Raw genomic sequence first — 24,963 nt, forward strand, 5'->3', positions numbered from 1 at the left:
GTAGATAATTATAGTAGTAATAATAATAAATAATCAAAGAGAGCTAAACTCTCCCATTATTATTATTATCTGAGGGGTGAGAGAGAGAGAGAGAGAGAGAGAGAGAGAGAGAGAGAGAGAGAGAGAGAGAGAGAGAGAGAGAGAGAGAGAGAGAGAGAGAGAGAGAGAGAGAGAGAGAGAGAGAGAGAGAGAGAGAGAGAGAGAGAGAGAGAGAGAGAGAGAGAGAGAGAGAGAGAGAGAGAGAGAGAGAGAGAGATGCTGTTGCTGTCGCTGTCGCGCTCCGTTGCTGTCGCTGTCGCGCTCCAACTCGGACCCAGTGTCGGGCTTCTCCTGGAGGACTATAGGATCTGGAGGACCTGGTTCTGGACCTGGACCTGGACCCGATTCTGGGTGGATGGACCCGCAGCCTCGTTCACGGTTCGGAGTGGATGGTCCCTGCAGGAGGAAACAATGAAGCTGAGATCTTCCGTTTCTTCTGTTTTCTTCTTGAGTTGCGTGGTCACCGTCTGCTGCGGCACAAGTTTCCCAAGTAACATCAATATAGGTGAGTCTGGGAGGATGGTGCGTTTCACAGAAAACACAATAATGAAAGAAAACCGCAGGTGGGAGCACTTATATTGCAGATACATTGTCAAATGCATTTAAATGCAAGATACACCTTTTTAACGGATTGACGCATTGTTTTTTATTTTATTTTATTTAATATTTTACCCAAAACAGTGTCTTATCGGTTAGATAACAACGGAGACTTCTCCAATCCGGTGCGTCTGGCAGCAGAGCGCGTTTCATTCACCAAATAGACGGTGAATATTCAAATAATAATAATATTAATACTAATAATACTAATAATAATAATAATAATAATAATAATAATAATAATAATAATAATCATGATGATAATAATAATAATAATAATAATAATAATAATAATAATCATGAATGCAGGGTATGTCCCTCTGCCTGAATAAACCACCCTCTCCACTGCACACCAAGTTGAATGGATCGTTTTGTCCTGCCTGGTCCACAACGCGTCCGATATTTCAACTGGAATTGATTCCTTCAGCATATATGGGGGAAAAAAGCCCTCATTGGATCAACCTAAATGTGTTAAATGTGTACACTGTGTACAGAAATCTATATTTCTCAGGCGTTCTCGACGTGGAATTGAACAATGGAGATACACTTTATAAGTTGAGACCCCCCCCCCCCCCACCCAAAAAAAAGACAATTACACAGGTTACATAGGTTGAGTAAATTACAACAATTTATTTTTGAAGTTGAACCAAGAACTCTGAATAAATTGATTTAATTGTAGCAGGGAGGTTTTGGATTTTCCAGGATGTGGTTTCTCTCTGTTTCTCTGACTCACAGTCTGTCTGTCTGTTTGTCTGTCTGTCTGACAAGGGGGGCTCTTCCCCACCGGCTCCCATGAGTACGAGGTGTTCCGCTTCGCACTGGCCCGGCACCAGGACCTCCCCAAGCTGGTTCCTCAGGTGGACATGGTAGACACGGCCAGCAGCTTCGCCATGACCTACGCCTGTGAGTTACAGTCTTTGTTTGTTTGTTTGTTTGTTGAAGAGCTCGCTGTCCAGATTAACATAGGCATAGTGTTGGTCTTTGGACCTGTCCTTTCCTCCGGAATTACCCCAAAAACGATTGGTCTGAGTAATCAGTTGTTTGATTAGTTATTTTTCAATAATTCATAGGGACAGTTTCTTCCCACACACCATCAAATTTATGAAAAGCTTATCCCCTTTCCATAGCTGTCCATACCTCTCCATACCTGTCCATACCTGTCCATACCTGTCCATACCTGTTCATAGCTGTCCATAGCTGTCCATACCTGTCCATACCTGTCCATATCTTTCCATGTCTGTCCATACCTGTCCCTGTCCATAGCTGTCCATACCTGTCCATACCTGTCCATATCTTTCCATGTCTGTCCATACCTGTCCCTGTCCATAGCTGTCCATAGCTGTCCATGCCTGTCCATACCTGTCCATATCTCTCCATATCTGTCCATACCATAAAAAGCTATACTAATGCACCCAGCTGCTTCAACCGAGCTACACACTTGCCCTCTCTCTCTCTTGCACTCTATTTCTCTGCTCCAACTGTGTTGTTCCCGGTCGATAGGACCTTTTCTTGTATGTCTCTGCGTTTCACAAAATCAACTCACACACACTCATTTTCCTCTCTCTCTTTCTTCTTTCTTGTTCTCCCTGTCTCTCTTTGTCAGTTTGTTACTCATTCAGTCTCTGTCAGACTCTCTCTGCATTGTCCTCTCTCTCTCTCTCTCTCTCAGTTCTGATCTCTATTTCCCCATTCTCTTTCTGCTCCAGCTACCCCCCTTTCTTTCTCGTTGTTGCATGGGGGTGTGTGGAGCGGGCGCAGGGAGACGTGCCTGCCCTCTGAGACATGTAGTGTAGTTGCGGCAGCGTAACAGGCTCACACTTTCAACATGTGGCGAGGCAGAAAAACAAGCATCTCATGAATACAAGGAGCTTAATACTCCCACCATTCACATCACAAGATGGCAGGGAGAGGGAGGCTTGTTGAGTAATCTGCCTTTTATATTTTCCACCGTTGCACATTGTGATGGAGACACTGATCTCCATGCAGGAATATTAGACTTTGCCACATAAAAGCACAGAATTACTCTTGACAGCTAGGATGGTGCCAAACTGCACATTTGCTCAAATGCTACTGGGGCGACCACAGTACTACAGCACACACTTGCACAAAGAGCACAAAGAGCACAACAATATGTACTAACATAGTGTGATAGAACATACCTTATTGCTAAGACAAAAGGAAACATTCAAAATGACCAAGAAAATACTTTTTCCCCTGTCTTTTTCCCATACCTCTCTCTGTATAAAACATGGGGGCAACCAGTGCCTGCATGCTATTACTTCAATACGAAGAAAAAAAAATACACAAAGTAAGTGTTGTCTCCAAAACATTATCCACTTTGACAATTTAGTTTGGATTTAAACCCACATGTTGGTCTCTGGTCTCATTGACACATTAACCAGCCAGTAGAGGGCGACAGTGAGATTGTCTTCCAAACTCTTATTCTCTTTCTTTCGGCTGCTTCCGTTAGGGATCGCCACAGCGGATCATCTGCCCTCAATACCTTCTGTTCTGCGCATCTTCCTCCCTTACACCAACCGCCTGCATGTCCTCCCTCACCACATCCATAAACCCTCTCTTTGGGCTTCCTCTTTTCCTCTTGCCTGGCAGCTCCATCCTCAGCATCCTTCTCCCAATGTAACCCTGTAATTCCTCATCCTAATTTTCGGGCGACACTTGATTTAAGTGTCTATGAAACAAAGCTTGTGACACGTGCACATTATTGTCATAGACAAGGAGAGCAGTCTTCATTTCTCAGCTGTTGCTGCATTTGTAGATACACTTTTCACAAATTTCTATAAAGGTAATATTAAAAGAGCTTATTCATAAAATTCAAGGTGCAGCACTCAGAGGCCATGAGTTTTTTTTTTTTATTAATATATTAACTTCAGAATGTTATTCATTATCACTCAAGAATAATGTTGAAGAGAAATTGAAATTTTTTAACATTATCACTCCAATACGATTTTTTATGAGAAAGCAAATATTCATCGCGTCTAACGTGATGCGTATTTCTCCACCTGTTGTTGGATTTGAGGTGAGAGCACAGATTTGTCTTGTTTCCTCCACCACTCCACATGTTTTGAACAATGCTTGCACAAATGCCATCTTTATATCCAAATGTTTTGCTGCACTTACCTTTTTTGGGAGAAACTATGATGCATTCAAATTGTAATCTTATCCTTAAGATGAATGCCCTTATTGTATATTGTGTGTTTTCTTAATCTGAAGATGACAAAAAAAAGATAAAAATAATAATAATAATAATAATAATAATAATTACAATATATATATATATATCTCATACAGCCCTAATTGGAAGCAAATTGTCATCTGTCTTTTAAAATTAAGCCTCCACCTGTGGGGCCAACACTCATTCTTCAGGCTGCACCATAATTGCCTGGGTTTGGAGGGAATTGGAGAGCTGAGCAGTCACCCTCCCTCGCTCCGTTCGGCTCCCTCTGTGTTCAGACGGCCCTTGTCATGGTGGCAGTCCATGTGAATGTGCAGAATTGAGAATTTGTGTGTTGGGATAGTTATTTGGGGGCGGTTTGGGATGCAGGGCAATCCCCACCCCCCTATCTGTCCTTAAACTCTGTTTTTGGTTTCTCATGCCTCATGACTGATCCATGCTTTTGTCCTTGTGAACTAGCTTGACATCGTTTTTCCTTACGGACCGTGTTCCCTTCCAAACTGTAGTTCATCAAATGCCAAGAACACTTTAAAATGCCCGGATGTCCTCTTGGATGGTCCAGAATTTCGAAGAAGATGCTTTGGGTGTTGACTTGGATAACTGGATTGACCCAGTTACCTCAGAATTAATTTCAAGAAAGGATGCTGTGTTGAGGGCAAAATAGATGTTCTTTACTGGCACAGGACTTAGAATCAGAATAAGCAAAGAATAAGAATAAGCCAACATGATGGTGTGGCTGTACATATTGACTGAATTTAGACACCGCATGTGAAAGGTAGCAGCTGTAGAGATATTGTGTGTCGGACAAGTGGACCATGAGCTTGTTTAACTGACTGGGATGAAATGCAGGAAAAAGTTTCACATTTTCGTGGAACACAGAGCAACCTACAGCTGTGGCCAGGTGAAGTCTACAAAAACTTCATGGAACCATGATTGCATGAGCTTTTAGAACGGGAAGTGTTAGTCCATCCATTGAGATAAACCAGAAATGGGAACCCTAAACATAATATTGGTACAGATAGACCAACCATCCGTAAGTCATTGACACAGACAGATAGATGGACAGACAGGCAGTCACACAGACAGGTTTGGCCCGGAGGGTGAAAAACCTACCATGACAGTTTCTGGCTGTCAGTGTAATTCATCATGCCTTGACTTGCATTCATCGTCCAGTGCAGGACCCAGTGTGTCTCCACAGGAACACCTTAGCCTTGCACATTTTTGTAATTTGCACTTTTGAGTTCCACACCAGATAATTAATTTGACACTAGAATCAGTGACAGTTTGGTCAACTCCTGTACCACAGTCTGCAATTTTGTCCTTGAGTAAAGACAATCTACCTAGTGAAAGGTTGGCGGTGTAAAAAGCTGCACTGCCTTGCTTTATAGCAACAGAAAATTATATTATAAGACATCTTGTATTAAAGGAAAGCACAGGAATAAGCACAGAGTTGTTGTTCTTTTTTTACCTGTTTTACCGTACATATCATTTCCCGGTTCGAAAAATAACAGATGTTGCCAGAAGGTTGTTTGACTATAGACCACAAGAGGTCAGCACTGGGAATAAAACACTTGTGGTTGTTGGTAAAAGGAGGGAGCTTCAGTTGCTATTGTGAAGAAAGTATTACACTGTGTGATTACAGGAGAAGCTTTTATAATGAGCTTTTATGCCTTGCCTTTTTTTTTTCTTTTTTCTTTTTACAAAGGCTCAAATGTCAGTGGTCGAAGGTTTACAGCCAGACGGACAAGAAAATTGAGGTCTCCCTTGTGATTTTTCCATGTTTAAGTTCAAGTTCAAGTTCAAGAGATTATTTGTCACATACATATACATACAGTCATACATATATGCAGTGAAATGTCATGACACCCGGTGATTACGCACAATAAACTCTATAAGCTCTAAAAATACAAAAAAATGCCAAAATGTGCGTAATCGACACAAGGTGCTCGCGCAGGCAGCCGCAAGGGGAGGCGCCACAATCGCGATTCTAGGTTCTATAATTATATAATAGAATTACTCAAAATACAAAATCTGCTCATGGTTATATTGGAGCAAAAAACAAGCAGATAGGTGAGTAGTGAATAAACAACTACACTGGAATGAGGGACTGAAAGGTTTACTCAGTAGAGCGTCGAGGAGCTCTGAGCAGCCTCCTAACCTCACTCTGACTTTTTCATTCAACGTACATAGGTCTCCTAGGTGTCCTGGGAGACATGCATTCACAAACTGCTGTACATTACGCAATGTTCCCCTGCTGCTGGACTGATGACCCCGCCGAAGGACACATAGCGATGCGGTTCAAAAAGTATGGCCAGAGGACTATTCCCAAAAGGTTGCTTAACGCCCTAAGTGAGGCTAAATTGCGCTAGCCTGACTTGTGTAGTTGACTGACTGACTGACTAGTTGTGTAGTCAGACTCGGAATCAGACTACACAATATCTTTGTCTTTCACGAAGATATATTGCATATATATTGGCATATTACAATTTAAAACTTCTTTTTTTTATATATTGTTCAGATGGAGAGAAGGACAATTGTCAAATAATTGTATTGCGTGTACACATTTTGCGGGTGCCAAAGTATGTTCAGTCCCACTAATATCATAGCTTGTAATAAAAAATAATATCAATACAGTGTTTCCCCTCGGATGGAGTTGGAGCAGCGGATTTGACATTTTCATGCGTGAAAAACAGTTTGTACACCAATGTAGATGGTGGATTGTTTGGACAATCTGTGTCTGCAACAGACGTACGATCTGAATTGGTTTCGGCTTCCACCTCACCGTCTACCTACGCCCTCGGATTGCCTCGGTTCAGATAGAGCCCTGAGCACATGGCTAATTATTATGCAGAATGAAGACATCGGACCTTCCCGGGTACCTTCCCAGACATTTTTCTGACTATTGGGGTGTCATAACAATGGGCAGTCCCTGCAGCAACAGCAGCATCCATCCCTCTTTCTCTTCACCATGTGAACATAGAGGTATGTGCACCAGAAAGTAATGTGTCGTAGGACTAGGGGTGAAAATACAAAAAATTCTGACATGCTAGACTTTTTGTCGGGGTGTCGTGGAGCGTCCAGTATGCCCCTTGACTGTTCGCGGATTATGTCAGACTACACGGGGTAAAGTCGCCTGTTCGTCGTTCCTTGCGATCACTTTCGGCCCGACGCTGGAAATTTGTCTGCCACGACAATTCGGGTCAAAATCAGGCTGAATTTGTGTAGTCTGATCCCAGTAGAAAAGATGCCAGATAGGTTACCATGGCAACATATGCCTTGGAGCTAGCCTGGTCAGGAGCAGGCTAGCTTGATTATGATATAATCCCCCCCCCCCCGACCTGTGTTTTTTTACTTCTTTTGGGGGGTCCAAGTCTTAATTAGGGGGGTCAGACATCCCCGATCCCCCCATGAAACCATGATATACAGTTTATACATGTGTGTGTGTGTGTGTATATATATATATATATATATATATATATATATATATATATATATATATATATATATATATATATATATATATATATTTATTTAACAATTATATAAATAGAATTTATATCGTTTTTTAATACATACATGTAGCGTGATCTCTACGAAAGTTTCTGGCCAAGGACGCGTGACACAGGGTTTACCGGGGTTGAAGCGCCGGCACCGCAAGTTTTATTTCACACAGTTTATAAAACAAGCTCCAGTAAGGATCGTACAATTACTATAAGACTTTTTATGGACGGGCCTCAACTGGGCCTCCCCCACAGCGCTCCCGCACTGTCCCCGCCATCTCCCCTCTGCAAGACAAGACAGACATGAGAAACCCTTCTAACTAGAATAGACCAATTTATAGTCTCAGTATAACCTCTTTATAAAAGGTATAGAATCACCTTTCAAAATAAACTATATACAGGTACTCCTCACTTCATTCCTAGGACCAGGTAGTTCAGTGAATTGGTCGATAAGCGAGCATCCGTGTTATTTCATGGTAAGGGGCCGTGGCGATTGTGAACGCTAGGCGAGTAAATACTGCCCGACTGCGGGAATGAGACTGAGAACGGTGATGAGATGAGATGCTTGACGCTGAGACGCCGCGCACGCAGCAAACACGTTGCACGCACACCGCGGTATTGTACGCAGCGTATAATACCGACTGTTCAGAGAGCTGGTTGTATGTCCGAATGGTCATTTAACAGGTAGGTTGTTTAGTGAGGACTACCTGTATGTAGCTTGTATCCTTATGAAGCGGCAATCAGCCCTTAACTGCAGCGCAAATTGCATTGGATTACCCTTTTTAACAATCGGCAGTTTTTACAGTGAAATAGAGATATATTTATTGTATTTCTGGTCCACAGAGGTGCTAGGCACATCAAACAAGTGTTTAATTCAACTGCAGGTAATTCATTTTTTTGCAAATTTTTCACAATATATTAAGATCTAATTTTCTGCAGCTATACATAGTAGGTGCCAACATATTTTATATCCTGCATATTTCAGTGTTTCCCCTATATGCAACTAGCAGCAGCTTGTTTTTAAAAAAAAATTCCAGAGGAGAGGAGAGGAGGAGAGAGCTCAGTCTTATCTCTTGAGAAACAAATGTCATATTATTTTGCACTATAGACGCTTCATATCTAGGTCAATTCACACACCTGTGAGTAAAGCATAAACTGTACAGTGAAGTATAAATATATATAAGCATACAGTATATAAAGCATATACAGTAAAGTACCTACCTCATAACGTCAGCACAATGATTACAACAACAAGCACCAGGTAGATGTCAACAATAAAGTAGCAATACTGATCATGTATTCAGGATTATCATTCGCTGAAGCGAAAACAGTCCTGCAACTTTACGTGAGTATCGCACACACGTTACACATACACGGCATTCCACATGCACTGAATCTTCTTCCTGGAGCCTTACTATGCGTGAGGTCCACCGTGACGTGTGAAAGACAATTAACAGATTCCCTCACCCAACCACTCTCTCCTTCCCATCTTCTTCTTTTTTTTTTACTTTCAAACAAGTGCCCCAGTTATGAAATTGCTTACATCCCACTCATACATATTATTTGGGTCGGATTCCCTTAAAGAAACATCGAAAAAATATCTATGAATATGAAGGGGGAAAAAAATTGCCCGCGAAAATTTCTCCTCCACTGCTACAACTCCATCCTAGGAGGAACACTGTATTGATATTATTTGATATTATAGGCTATGATATTAGTGGGACTGAACATACTTTGGCACATGCACAATATGTAAGAGCAATACAATTATATGGCAATTTCCCTTATCTCAAAAAAGAACATGATTAAAAAAATAGAAGTTTGAAATTGCAAGTCAGTGCATGCTTTGTATCAGCAATTTAGTATAAATGGAACGTGCAGATCATTTACTTTAGATTACTTTAAGTAACATTATAAATTACGTTTTTATGCTTTTTGGCTTTTCCAGGACTCTTTTCTGTCTTTATTTATACCTTCAGCATCGCCCTTTTTAGTAATCACGTGTTTAAATGTTTAAATATTGTTTAAATACCGTTCCATCAGTAATTCTTGCTTTGTAGATGTGAAGAAAAAATCATGTTCTGTATCGATCCTGTGTTGAACTGCGATCCACTGATTGGTTGATCCTTTAAATATCAAGAGCAGGTACGTCCTATCTCCATCTGATCAAGACTCCACTGAATCGGACTGGTCTAAGAGGCGTATAAGAACCCGCTGAGCGACGCTACGTAAGCGACGCTATCATGGGTTATCGCTGCCTGATCCTAGTGACCATGAGGGAGTACCCCCCAGGGGCCACTGGCTAATAATCATAATAATAATGACAATAATGATGATAACGAAATAATGTGGTTTGGGGATGGTCTGGTTTGAGCAGCCACACCTGACCTGGATCTAGGTGATTGGGATCAGAGTGGCTGCATACCTGTTGCTTGTTGGTTGGTCCAACGAGCAGCAGGTAAAACCCACACACACTCAGGATAGGAGCCCTGTCATGACACATGTCTATCTGCTCCTGACTAATTCCAACTGGCCAACTCTCTAGAATAAACTGTGTGTCTACAACCCCGTGCCTGTGTCCTACCTGTGTAGGACACAGGCACATAATACTGAGCACAGAAACTGCCACAAATAATAATAATAAAATCATAATATGTATTATTATTATTTCTTCTTCTTCTTCTTCTTCTTCTTCTTCTTCTTCTTCTTCTTCTTCTTCTTCTTCTTCTTCTTCTTCTTCTTCTTCTTCTTATTATTATTATTATTATTATTATTATTGATATTGATCTGGGAAAATTCTCCAAATTTGAACCGGTATGTCACAAACACCTCGTGGTTAAAGTTTCATCCAAATTGATCCACATACGGAGCGGGAATTATTGAAAAACTGACCAAATTTGATCTATTTTTGACACTCTAAATGTGACACTATAGATAGAATATTATAAGATAACAACCCAAGGGAAGAATATACTGTAGGTGTTACAGCAGCGGACTTGACAAAGAATTTATAGCAGCACTGCATGCGTGGCAATACTATAAATGGTAGTATTGATATGTGTATAGCCATATTGTATATATACTATATCTATCTATAGTCTGGTGAGGTAGTAGCGTAATTGAGAAAGAATAATCAATATTATTGAAGGTTAAAGCCATATTAATGAATTATGTGAACTATAGAAATGCATCAGAAGTCTCTCCAAGAATGCTAAAAACTGCTAAATATAGCCTTGAGAGTCATTTTCCTGATCAAACGCTACATGTGCTGGTGTGATTTAAGCAGCCACACCTGTCTCGGGTCTAGTTAATTGGGCCGGGATCATATGTGGCTGTGCACCTGTTGCTCATTAGAGCAATCGATGAGAATGGGTTTAATCACCCATCCCCACACACACATGGGAAGGAGCCTTTATCAAGACACCGTTCCATCTGCTCCCGGCCTGGTACATCTTGCCACTATCTTCAACAAAATGTTTTTTTCTTCAACATTATCGCCTGTGTCCCTGTGTCGGGGAGCCCGGTAGAAGCCATTTGAGTGGCATGTAGCAGGGGAACTGCCATACCAATAACCTGATGTTTAAGTATTACAAAGAATATGGGTATTTAAAAAAGTATCCGTGAGATATCAAACAGTATCTAAGTCAAGATATCGATATTAGGGATGCGCCAATCCGATACTCAGTATCCGTATCAGTCTGATATTGTCCAAAATCACTGGATCGGGTATCGAAAAAGAGAGAGAGAGAGAGAAAGAGAGAGAGAGAGAGAGAGAGAGAGGAAAAGACGAGCTTAATGAGAAGCCCACAACATGCCTCAGCTGAAGTATGTTGTGGGCTTTTTATTTTTATGTATTTCTTTCTTTTGGGGAGTAGAATATTTGTTTCACAGTTTGAGCATGATGTTTTTTAGATGGCTAGGGTAAAGAAAGTGCATCCAGACAGACGTATTATTAACATCTTAGTTGTCTAAGAGAGGGAAAGAGATCGGTATTGGATTGGTATCGGTATCAGCAGACCTCACGGTTGCGGTATTGGACATGAAAAAGTGGTATCGAGCCACCCCTAATCGACACCAGCACATCTTAAAATCCCAAGAAACAATACCAGGCCCTACAGGTAGCAACCAAGGTAGGAACCAAGAAACCATCTGATGAAGATAAAAGCCAGTTCAGTTCTCCAGTTTACTTGAGGTAAAGGCGAGTGTGTGTGAGCCACAGAGGAAAAGTTAGAAATGCTTTTCGCTCATGGCGGTGGGAATCGTTGTCTGGCGGTAAGTGTACGTGTGTGTGTGTGTGGGGGGGGGGGGTACTGCGAGGGGGACTATTGGTGCTTGTGGGGGGCTGTAAAGAGTTCCTTGAAGAGATAAAGAGGTTTTATGAGTTGTTTTCCAAAATCCCCCTAGGCACCAGTGGTAGACAGATGACGGGGTTTTGCCTGACACCCTGCTTGTCTTGGTCCACCAGAAGTGTCTGACGGCAGGGATTTGAACTGACACACAGGAGTCGTATTGAACTCACTGATGGCTTTTCTCTGTCTGCTGTTGAGTTAAGTACTCAGAGTAGAGTGTACACAACTTTTCAAGAATAGAGAGAGCCTGTAGAAGCAATGCTGTGTGAAATGCATTGTTCTTATTGAAATAAAATTAGTGCTGTGCCTGGGGGTGGGTGGATCAGTAGGAAAAGTATCGATACTAGTGATACAACGTCTCATTTTGAAGCTCGATGGTGTCAATAGGATCGATAACAAAAAAGGGATCAGTTTCTCTGAATATATTTACTCACTTGCGATTGCTTGGTGCCTATCACTGTGTGGTGAACGGGAGATCCTTTCAGCACAAACGTCACGTGAACGCCCACGCACAACACCGACAGAAAAGCAATCAATGAAAGCAACCCACTGCACAACCCCGTTCACCATTTCTCCAAACAAAACCAATAATTACAATTTGTTTTGGGCGATTCTGGCCCTGGTTATACTTGGTATTGGATCGCTTGTTTATTCATCATTTATTAATAATACATGTCTCGCATGTCCAAATTGCACCAAATTTGACACCGCATGTCTTTTTGTCTGCTGCAATGAAGTGAAGTTTATTGGCTGAACGATTGTCGAGATAATCGAAGGACATACAGACATACAGACAGAGGCCCATCCCTATATAGTTAGTAAGGAACCGTGTTATGCTGACCGCAGGCATTGGAAGTTTTAGTAGTACACAACCCTTCACTTCCACAAGTGTGTTTTAGGTTAGTTTGTAAGTTAGTTAGTTGTTTGGTTAGCTGTGAGTGGGTTGGGTTGTTTGGTTGGTGGGTTGAATGGTTGGTTGGTTGGTTGGTTAGTTTATTGGTTAGTTTGTTGGTTGTTTGGTTATTTGGTTGGGTGGGTTGATTGGTTGGTTGGTTATTTTGTTGGTTAGTTTGTTGGTTTTGTTGGTTGTTTAGTTATTTGGTTCGTTAGTTGGTAGGACGGTTGGTTAATTGTTCGGTTTGGTAGACGGTTGGGGGGTTGGATGTTTGGTTGGTAAGATGGTTGTTTTGTTGATTTGGTGGATGGTTGTTTGGTTGTTTGGTTGGTTGGTTGGTTGGGTTGATTGCTTGGTTGGTTAGGTGGTTGGTTGTTTGGTTGGTTACTTTGTTGTTTGTTTGTTTATTTGGTTGGGTGGGTGGTTAATTGGTTTGTTGGTTGGTTTGTTAGTTTGTTGGGTGGTTGGGTGGTTAATTGGTTTGTTTGTTGGTTTAGTGGGTGGTTGATTGCTTTGTTGTTGGTTTATTTGGTTGGTTGGGTGGGTGGTTTATCGTTCTTTGGTTGGTTAGTTGGTTGGTTTGTTTGATTGCTTGGTTGTTTGGTTATTTGGTTGGTGGGGTGGTTGGTTGTTTGGTTGTTTGGTTATTTTTTTGATGGTTGGTTGTTTGGCTGGTTGGTTGGTTAATTTGGTTAATTAGATAGTTAATATGTTGTGGGTTGGGAATGGGATGGTTTGAGCAGCCACACCTGACCTGGATCTAGGTGATTGGGTCAGGGTGGCTGCATACCTGTTGCTCGGTGGTTGGGCTAACGAGCAACAGGTTAAAACCCCCATTCCCACACACACTCAGGATAGGAGCCCTGTCATGACATGTTCGATCTGCTCCTGGCTAATTCCACCTAGCCTTCGCTCTACAATAAACTGGTGTCTACAACCCATTGTCTTCTGTGTCTCTGTGCTGGAGGGCCATAAAAACACTTGGCGTGGTGGCGTGTGGCAGGTGGAACTGCCACAGTGGGGGCTGAACAAGGACTCTCCAGCACGGGAAAGGGACACCCGAAGTCCAAAGACGCCCTAGAGCCACCAGCTGGTCAATGGGCAGCCCCAGCACCAACCTTCTCACGATTGGCAGAGGCAGCACCTAGGGGTCCGGCGGAGGACCGGGGGAGAAGCAGCTGCAGTAACCACGATGGGTCTGCGGCTAGCTCCTCCACCCAGCAGCCAATGCCGAGACCATCCAGCAGCCCAGCAGCCAGGCCACCCCTCCATGCAGTCCCCGCAACAGCCAAGGCCGGCCCAGCTTCACCAGTCAGCGCAGCAGGAGGGGGCAGTCTGTCGTCGCCCTGGGGGAAGGAGACCTGTCAACCATACTTCTCTGGGGAACCAGGTCCTCTGGGAGGGGACCTATTTTTATTTTTTTGGACATTTGTTTGTATAAGGTAAAGGAACCCTGTTTCAGAGTCTGTTGTTTTTAGGTATCGTTACCCTGTTTCAGAGGCTGCTTTAAACTTTTTTTTTCATTTTTGTTTTCTGCGTGGTGGGGGGGTAGGCTTGGATCTAGGTGATTGGGTCAGGGTGGCTGCATACCTGTTGCTCCGTGGTTGGGCGAGCAACAGGTTAAAAGCCCTATCCTCACACATATTCAGGAGAGGAGCCCTGTTACAACATGTGCGATCTGCTCCTGGCTGATTACACCTAGCCTTAAACTGGTGTCTACAACCCGTCGTCTTCTATGTCACTGTGCCGGGGGGCCCTGACAACGCCACTTGGGTGGTGTGTGGCAGGCGCAACTGTTGTGTATGTGTACTAGCTGAGTGTTTACTTATGACTTTGTGAAAATTTGTAGCCTACTGTACTCTACACTTAATTGGCTATACATATGTGTGTTTGTATCAAGAGTCGATCTATTTAATCTATTAGTCAGTTACTTAGTTACTAAACTCATTAATTTGACTGTGTACCTTTGTCATGTGCGCATAGCCCCATTAATTCTTGGGCTATGTCTACTCTATCTAGGCTACCTCATAATTCCTGCTCTGTCAATATTCAACCTTTGTTTGAAATGCAGATTTCCACCCTTTCTTTCTTGTGAAGAAAGAGTCATCTGTGGAAAATTTAATGTGAAAAAATTTAGCTTTTGAAAGACTCATTCATCTCATAAAACAGAGGGTTACCCATGAGTTCATCCACGAACGGACATATGAGATAATACTTTATATCATGCTGCTGTGCGTTTGTTACCTACAAACACAACCAGAAATGTTCCCTCAGCCGCTGTCAACCTTTTACTCCATGTGACCTTGATGTGTTTGTTGGGGGTGGCCTTTGACTGGGCCAGCGATGCTAATGCTAAGAGACGGATACCTTGTTAGCATGATAGCATGTGCTGAAGGGGATAGGTCTATTGTTAGCACTGTATCCTGGCCCACAGACAACGGGCGTCTTCAATGATGGTGTGATACGGTGGCCTCGAGGGGGAAGGCCTGTTGTTGTGTAAATTAGCCAAAATTAGCTGTCGTGTTGCCAAGCAGACTGAAAAGGGGACCGAATAACACATCTGACAGTATTCTATCGAATTTAAGGGGGAAGACTTGCTGAACATCCCTCTGTTTTGTTGGCCACTGGGACTGTCTAGTAAAACCATAGTCCAAGACTCCAGGAGAAGTGTTTTAAGGGAAAAGGTATTATACTGGAATGTTGCATGACGACACTGTCTATACTCTATTTCTGTTTATTCCGTAGATTCAATCTGAATGTTTCCCAGAAGCATCTTTTGTGGGTTGCTCCAAATCTATCACCTCATGAGAAATTATCAAATGACTGAGAGGAGATATCATTTGCTGTCAACACAGCTATTGTGCTGAACCCACCTGACTGAATGATGTCAACGCAAACACATATGCCACAGTGCATGTCGTTGTGGCTTGCGTACAGCTGCACTTGATGTGCTACATCCATGACTGAGGGCCTCACTGACTGATGCTCCTGACCTGGAATGATTAAGCAACCCCTCACAGGAGAATTTCATTCATACTATCATCATATTTCTATCAATGCGAAAAACATCAAAAGTTAACAATATACTAAACCTTGGAGAATATGGGAAGCATTTGATTTTACTCAGAAGGCACTAATACCATTTCTGACAGACAGATTTTATTTAAAACTTTTATTTATTTATTAGACATTGTGTTTGGGCATCTGGGCTCTTCTGCTCATCACTCCGGCGAGGTTTCCAGAAAAGGGTGTGGAAGCGTGTGGCACCGTTGAGTTGGCCAACAGAACTAGCTCCGCAAGCTATGCCTCCTTACTGGTATGGTTTTAGGAAATGGGTTTTGGAAAAATGTTATGGTCTTTTTAAACATATAGGGAAAGCGGCATGTTTGGTGTCACTGGCTCGGAGTTGCTTAGCCACACTAGTCTAAACTACTTTGTGAAGGTAATGGATCAGATCAGAACTCAGTATCTCAGAAGTCTCGTCTACGGTGGTTTTCACTTATACTGTGCTATGTAGGGCAGACAATTATATAAAAAAAAAATTCACAAATTATCTGATGTCTCTGTTTAACATGTTTCATCATCTTGTAGTTGCCGTAACTATTACTTTTGTTATTAAAACATGGAGGATTCTCAGATGACATGACCAGAAAATAAAATGTGAGGTGATGCTGTAGCCTTATCTAGATTCGGTCTAGAAAAGTTTGACTTGAGGAACAACTCCCTAAGCTTAGGGCTGTAAAGAAAAGAGTGTTATTTTGTCTGAGGCCTAATCCCTAACTGTAAAAGGACTGAGCACTCATTTGATAAGCAGTGTTGCATGTCTGGGAATATGACAGAGATGCGTTATGTGGGAAATGGAAATAGTTTATCCGTCATACAACATGAGGTAGCAAAAAAGTATGGGAGAAATTAGGACATTGTACCATGAGGATAAGAACAATTTAAAAAATGTGTAATTTACATTAAAAGAGATGCATGCTACTCCACTAGGTGCATGGAAAACATATGGCAACCCTTGATTTCCATATGTTAGAGAACATAATGCAGACATGACAGGGAAGGTGTGTGACTAATGGCAGTATTAACAGTTTTCGCGCTATGCTAAGCTGAGTGTCGAGACACGAAGGGATTGCTGCTCTGCTTGATTGATAAAAGCACAAAAAGATCATAATTGCAGTTTATTTATTGATTTAACATATTAATTCAACAATCAATGAAATATTGACTCATTGAGAAAAACCCTCTAAATGTATAATTATGTAATTAAATTAAAAGCCGGCACCAGATGGACATCCTGAATTTCCCATCTGGAATTAATAAAATGTTATTTAATCATACATAGGCAGTGCATTTCTTTGCATTTTATCTACGGCACCCTTGGTGATCTTACTGCAGAAAAGTACAATCATGTGCACCCTCTCTGAAATTGTCAAGCTACTCAACTACTGTAACATTGCTGCAAAGTGTAAAAATATATGGAATATTTCTATACACCTCAGTTAGGTTTTTTTTCCCCACACCTGCAATGTGAAAATGTAGTATTTTAGAACTTTTAGACTTAATGTTTCATTTGGAAGGGTCCTTTAGTTGTAGTTGCTGTTGTTTTGGACCTGTTGCTGGAAAAGTCTGAGGAAAGTTAGATGGATAGATGGAAGGATGGATCAGTCCACATCCTTCATTAAGTGCGCGTGCGCGAAAGCTGAATGCTGCCTGTTACTTTGCTCCTACGTTTGAGTCTGCTTTTTAACTTTCTTAACTTTTATTCTCTTTTGTTCGTTCTGTTTTTTTCACTCTAACTCTGTGAAGTCCTGCTCTCTCTAACGAAGTTTTTATTTGACCTCAAAACAGGGACTTCCACTTCTGCACCTTCTTCTTTTTGCACATTTAAACTGCACATTTTACACTTTACCATGTGTATATAGATATGTTTATATATATATTTATATATAAATATGTTTCTTAATAATTATTATATGTTGTATGTAAATATGTTGTATGTAGATTTGGAGCTGTAACAAAAGTAATTTCCCCCTGGGATTATTAAAGTATTTCTGATTCTGATTCTGATTCATTAGGCCATATCAACGTCGCCAGTTTTGGTATCTTTATAGGTCTTTACGTTCATCTTGTTCTTTTATCTCTGATTGTAATTAATGATTTTCACGTTATGTCATTATTTCTGTTATGTGTCACATATTTATATATTTATATTTATATTTATTTATGCCCTCTCTATTTGCTTAATCTCTATCTCAATAATCTATGATTTCTTTAAGATTCTTGTTCTCTGTTCTGTTCTTGGTTGAGAACTCAGATATCTAAGGTACCAAAACAAAAAGAAAAAATTAAATATATAATATCATTCTTAGGTTCTGCCTCCCCTGAAACCCGAGTCAAATCTCAGTTTGTGTTAATTTATAAATACCTTGATTCAAATTGAATGGGGGAGATTTGGAAGCACAACTTTACACTGTAAACACTCGGCAGGTCGGCAAGGAAAAACTCCTGAAAACTCCCCTCAGACTGTATGCTTCCTAAAATCCTCCATCTCTGTCCTCCTCTCCCAGTTTGTTCCCAGTTCGCCAAGGGGGTGTACGCCATCATGGGACTTTACGACCAGAGGACGGTCAACATGCTCATGTCATTCTGCGGCTCTCTGCATGTCTGCTTCGTCACCCCATCCTTCCCTGTGCAGACCAACAACCAGTTTGTGCTGCAGCTGAGGCCACAGCTCCAGGAGCCCCTCATGGCCTTGCTGGAGCACTTCATGTGGAACCGCTTTGTTTACATGTACAGCTCGGACTCGGGTAAGAACACTGGACACAACACCAGCCACGACACAGGGCACACACAGGGCACGGCACAGAACATGACATAGGACACAACATAGGACATAATACAAGACAAGACTAAAACACAGGACAACTTCGGCACCTTCTTGAACCGTCCAAACGTCTTCAGACATGATGTTCATCCAAACTTTCACGTCTCCTCGCCTTAAACATGGAACTTATGCTGAAATCTTCTGTTCGCTGCTGATGTTTGGTGAGTCCGATCCACTCTGACAATAAATGACTGTCACTCTCCTCTACAAATTCCTGTACTTATAAACCATAGACCGAAATTACGTAACTTCCCTGTAACATACAGGAATCTAAACAATTTAGAAGAAGAAGAAGAAGAAGAAACAGTCTTTATTTGTCACGCAACACATGCTTGCACACACACACACGCTTTAATGGTGGCCGGTGAAATGGATCCTATGCATTTGACCCATCCTGGCTTGTCCTTCCTCTGGGGGCACAGCCAGGATCAGTGGACGCGCCCGGGGACCAGGTGATAAGCGTCCATCGCTGGTCAGACGATGTTGTGTGGATGTCCTTACTGACGTGAGGTGGAGGAAACCCCATGTGAGCACGGGGAGAACATGCGAACTCCACACAGAAAGGCTCCTCTTTGGGAGATAACCCGCCGGAGCACGGCGCCAACAGCGGCCCAGGCGGGAATCGAACCCAGGACCTTCTTGCTGTGAGGCTGCAGTGCAATGCACTGTGCCACCGTGCCATTTACTGCGGGTTCTAAAAAAAACTAAAGACATAGAAAAACAAAAAGCCCCATGGAGAAATGGAGCAGTTATTAGGCAGCTTAAGAGAGAGTGTCGCCAGGCAGAACGAAAATAGAGAAAGACAAATCTTCAGGTTCATCATGAAATTTACAAGGATAGACTCAATCGATACACATTATTATTACATTGCATTTAGCAGACGCTTTTATCCAAAGCGACTTACAATTATTCAAACACCGACGGACGCAGCCATCAGGAGCAACTAGGGGTTAAGTGTCTTGCTCAAGGACACTACAGCATGCTAGCAGGAGGAGCCTGGGATCAACCGGCAACCTTTAGATTACTAGACAACCAGCTCTACCTCCTGAGCCACCATCCCCGTAGAACCATAGAAATATAGAAATTAAATAGGCCAGACAGACTTTCCTCTCTAAAATCATTAATAAAAACCTAAACAATAGTAAAGTGATCTTCTTCACTGTTGATCGACTTATTAATCCACCATCTACAACCCCGTCAGAGATTCTCTCCACTGAAAAATGTGAGGAGTTCGCTACATTCTCCAGTAACAAAATTCTAGCCATCAGACAGAATATTAGTGCCTCAACATCCAGAAATGAACCCACCCTTCAGTTCCCCAGTAATATGACTGCTGCCATGTCTCATTTCATCCCCTTAGACATAAAAAGACGGGACGATATTGTTGGTCAGCTCAGGTCCTCCACCTGCTGCCTGGATCCCCTCCCTACCACATTTAAAAAAGTAAAAAAGTTTTTGCCGAGCACATGAAGTATTAGAATTTTTAAACGGCTCTCTTCAATCAGGTATATTCCCTGCAGCATTTAAAACAGCCGTCATTAAACCACTCCTGAAGAAGAGCAATCTCGATGCAACAGTTATTGCCAACTACAGGCCCATTTCCAACCTGCCGTTCCTCAGCAAAATACTTGAAAAAACAGTTTACTTTCAGCTTAACAACTATCTAACCTCAAACAGCCTTTTGGACACCTATCGTTCTGGTTTTCAACCTCACCATAGCACAGAAACAGCACTTATTAAAGTTCTGAACAATCTACACATAAACACTGATGCAAAAAAACGATCTGTTCTTCTGCTCCTGGATCTCAGTGCTGCCTTCGACACTGTTGACCATCATATTTTATTAGCGAGATTACAAAAATGGGTTGGCCTATCTGGCCCGGTTCTAAATTGGTTCAAAACCTACCTACAGAACAGGCAGTTTTTCGTGTCCATTGGAGATTTTGTGTCAAACAAAGTGTATATTGTATGTGGAGTGCCCCAAGGTTCGATTCTGGGACCATTATTGTTTAACCTCTACATGCTTCCACTGGCACATATTGTAAAGAAACACAAAATAAATTACTATAATTAATCAGATGATTCACAATTGTACATATCCCTATCTCCTGATGACCTACTCCCCATACACTCCCTCACTCAGTGTATTAATGATATTAATGCATGGATGTCAAAGAATTTTTTACAACTGAACAAAGACAAAACAGAAATACTCATCTTTGGTGCAAAGGCTCAAAGACAGAAAATTGCAGCTCATCTTAGTTCTCTGTCCCTGGAGGGCAAGAATGAAGCCAAAAATCTGGGTGTAATCACAGACGGCAATCAAAATTTTAAGAGCTATATAAATCAAATCACAAAATCACCCTTCTACCATCTAAAAAACATTTCAAAATTAAGAGGCTTCCTGTCAAAAGCAGACTCCGAAAAATGTATCCATGCATTCATAAAGAGTAGATTGGACTACTGTAATGGCCTATTCACCGCCCTCCCGAAATCAGCTGTTTAGCGGCTACAGTTAATCCCAAAAGCGGCTGCATGCATTCTTACTGGGACAAAAAAGTGTGAACATATCACACCTGTTCTTAGATCTCTACATTGGCTCCCCGTCAAAACTAGAATTGATTTTAAGATTCTGCTGCTTGCATATAAAGCTATACATGGCCTTGCACCTCAGTATATAAAATAAATTCTAATGATACACAAACCAGCAAGAACTCTCAGGTCCACAGGCAGTGGTCTTTTAACTAACCTGAGTGACCAACTCCAAAGCAGGAGAAGCTGCTTTCTGTATCTATGCCCCAAGTAAATGGAACACCCTACCGAGGGACCTGGGAGAGGCCCCCACACTGAATACTTTTAAAAGCAGGTTAAAAACCTTGCTGTTCACTCCAGTCTATGACTGACTGACTGACGACTGTCTGTCGGTCTGTCCGTCTGTCTGTCTAACCTTATACCTAAACTTAACCCTCGCTTACCTTATGGCTAAAATTAAGCATCTCTAACCCTATACCCTAAATTAAACACCTCTAACCTTATACCTCAACTTAACCGTCTCTAACCTGAGTGACTTCTCCAGGTTCCGATGAGAGCTACCACTTCGGTTCCGGTGACTTCTTTGCGTGTGCGTTGCTGTTGTCTTTTTTGCTGTTGTTTTTTGTTGCTGCTGCTGGAGTTGATGTTGCTGCTGCTCTTGTTGTTTTGTGGCTGCTGCTGCTACAGCTGCTATTTCTGTTGCTGTTGTTGTAGTTTCTGTTGTGATAATACAGTGAGAGGATTATAAGAAGGTTGTGTTTTCGGAGATATAGTCAAAAGGATCTCCCTCCCGAGGTCAGAATGAAAAACTTGACCCGTAATTTAGGGACGCTAATTAAAGGACCGTGACTGGATTAAGATGAGACGGTGCACACAGTTAAAATTTCCGTTTCCGGTGAGGGCTACCACTTCCAGTTCCGGTAACGTCTTTGCTCTGCGTTACTTTGTTGAGATGAGATGGAACACACTGTTGACTCAATACAGATGAGGAGATTTCTGGTTCCGGTGAGAGCTACCATTTCCAGTTCCGGTGACGTCTTCACTTGTGCGCTGTTGCTGCTACTATTGCTGCTGCTGTTTTCTTTTGCTGCTATTGTTTCTGCTGGTATTGTCGTCGCTGCTGCTAACCTTATACTTAAATTTAACCATCCACCGTGACTGGATTTAGATGAGATGGTGCACACAGATGAAATCTCAGTGTCTGGTGAGAGCTACCACTTCCGGTTCCGGTGGCGTCTTCGCTTGTGCGCTGTAGCTGTTGCTATTGTTGCTGCTGGTACAGTAGCCACTAGTGTTGTCATTGCTGCTGGTGGTGTTGTTGGTGCTGCTATTTCTGTTGCTGTGGTTGTTTCTGTTGGGATATTACACTTAGAGGATCATAAGAAGGGTGTGTTTCAGCGAGAGAGAGTCAACAGGATCTCTCTCCCATGGTCTGATTGAAAACTTGACCTCTAACTTAGGGTCGCTAATTAAAGGACCGTGACTGAATTGAGATGAGATGGTGCACACAGTTGAAATTTCCATTTCCGGTGAGGGCTACCAGTTCCGGTTCCGGTGACGTCTTCACTTGTGTGCTGTTGCCGTTGCTGCTGGTATTGTCACTTCTGGTCTTGTCGTTGCTGCTGCTGCTGGTGCTGTTGTTGGTGCCGCTAACCTTATACCTTAACTGGTGTTGTCATTGCTGCTGCTAACCTTATACTTAAACTTAACTGTTGCTTACCTTATACCTCAACTTAACGTAACCTTATACCTCGACTTAACCATCTCTAACCTGAGTGACCTTCCAGTTCCGGTGAGAGCTACCACTTCCGGTTCCAGTGACGTCTTTGCGTGTACGTTGCTGCTGCTGTTGTTGTTGCTGCTGGTGTCGATGTTGCTGCTGCCTTTGTTGTTGTTTCTGTGGCTGTTGTTTTCTGTTGCTGTTGCTGCCACTGTGGTTGGAGTCGCTTTTTTTGTTGTTTTTGTTGTCTTTGTTGTTGCTTTTGTTGTTGATGTTGTTTCAGGGGCATTCTTTTGTAATGACCGGCTGACAACTATGTTCTCTCTTTCTTTTTTGTATTTCTTTGTAAAGCGCATTGTGTTGCCCTGGTATGAAATGCGCTCTATAAATAAAGTGTGACTTGACTTTGATGACTTGATTTTCTCATTGTCATTGTACAAGAAGGAGACAACAGAATTTGTCCTCTGCATTTGTCCCATCCTATACCTAGGAGCAGTGGGCAGCTGCGTGCAGCGCCTGGGGACCAACTCCAGCTCTTCTGCCAGTGCCTTGGTCAGGGGCACTGACAGGAGTATCAGCTCCTGTTAAACATACATGTCTTTTGATGCTGGGAGGAAACCGGAGCAAACCCACAAAAACACAGGGAGAACATCCAATCTGCATGCGAACATGCACACAGAAAGGGATGGTTGGTCTTTGAATCCAGGACCTTCTTGCTCAGTGCTAACCACTGAGCCACCATGCTGCTGCGTGATGCTGCATGACGTAAATGATCTAAACAAACTCCGATAACGAATCCAATAAATGTCCGTATATTTGGGAGATGATGGTTTTTACCAATCCTTCACATTACAGGTCCTCCAATTGATTTCAATAGCATAAATATTGTCGAATGTTTGGGTACAATTACAGACTGAGAAAATACTCAAAAAAGTTGTAATGAGTTATGCCCACCCCTGCAAGGATCCTCCAGAAGTCTTGTAGGTGCAGAGAGGAATAAGCGGGCTGAGATGTTGTGGTGTTGCTGAGGGTTGGTGTGGGTTGTGCACAGTCAGGCTCACAGATTACAGAGCGCCAAAAACCTTAAGTGTGCGCTGGCCTCATTAAACTGCCAGGGGCTGACTCTGGGCACCAGGGGCCGGACGGGGTGCGGTGGGGGCGACAATCCAGCTTGGAAGAGAGCAGGACTGGGAGCGTAAGAGGCTGGAAACCATGACTTCCCTGGAGGGATCTGTTCCAGTCTCTCCTCCTCTCCTGTCCTTTCCTCTCCATCCCTCTCTCTCTCCCTTCCTCCCTCCCTCCCTCTCTCTCTCCCTTCCTCCCTCCCTCCCTCTCTCCCTCCACCCCTTCCCAGCTCTTCTTTCCTTGTCTCATCCTCTACTCATCTTGTCTCATCTCTTTCTCATTTCTCCACTCCTCTTATCTCCTCCACTCCTTCTCTGTTCTCCTCTCCTCTCCTCTTATCTCCTCTCCTCTCCTCCCCTCTTCTCCTTTCCTCTCCTCTTATCTCCTTGACCCCTCCTCTCTTCCCCTCTCCCCTCCTCTTATCTCCTCTCCTCCTTTCCTCTCTTCTCCTTCTCCCTTGTCTGTTCTTTCGTCTTTCCACAGCTCCTCCCCTCTCTCCCCTGTCTTTTCTCTCTATTTTCTCCTCTTCTTCTCTCTTCTCTTCTCCTCTGTGGAAACACTGTATTCCTCTCTGTAAACAGAGTTGAGTGCCTATTTTCTGCTTGGCTAGTTGTAAAGACCTGCTACAAAGGTTGTGTGTGTGTGCATGTGTGTGTGTGTGTGTGCGTGTGTGTGTGTGAGTGTGTGTGTATGTGTGTGTGTGTGTGTGTGTGTGTGTGTGTGTGTGTATGTGTGTGTGTGTGTATGTGTGTGTGTGTGTGTGTGTGTGTGTGTGTGTGTGTGTGTTAGTACATGTCACCTGTTATATATACTTATATATACTATATATACCTGAAATAATTATTTGTTGATCTTGTGGAAATTGTTTGTGTGATCTAGGACCCCCCCCCACAGACACACACATGTATCTATCTAGCAGTTAGTTGACAAACTAATTCCCCTAAAATATGAATTTGCAAACATATTTACATTCATAATTCACTGAATTCCATATCGAATTTGCCAATAATACACTTTAAGCAGGCTTGTGTAATGACGAGTAACTGGATTAATTCAATGTGGTGATGTGTATTCTATGTTAACTTTTTGCCTCCAATTTAAATGTGTGAGGTATCTTAATATCTGT

The 24,963-nt window shown here is 42.4% G+C and overlaps 1 protein-coding gene across 1 annotated transcript in view; it reads left to right on the top strand.

The window, feature by feature from the left end:
• Positions 1 to 255: 255 nt before the first annotated feature.
• The window catches only part of LOC307240409 (glutamate receptor 1-like), a gene marked incomplete at both ends in the record, with an annotated part of 86,608 nt that continues 61,900 nt past the window's right edge, over positions 256 to 24,963 (top strand). The window contains 3 exons of the mRNA XM_080014193.1: positions 256 to 544; positions 1,405 to 1,539; positions 18,144 to 18,383. Coding sequence (XP_079870319.1) covers positions 256 to 544; positions 1,405 to 1,539; positions 18,144 to 18,383 — 664 coding nt within the window. The remainder of the gene's footprint in view (positions 545 to 1,404; positions 1,540 to 18,143; positions 18,384 to 24,963) is intronic.

Source organism: Zeus faber, assembly GCF_960531495.2.
Source record: "Zeus faber genome assembly, chromosome: 14".
NCBI lineage: Eukaryota > Metazoa > Chordata > Actinopteri > Zeiformes > Zeidae > Zeus > Zeus faber.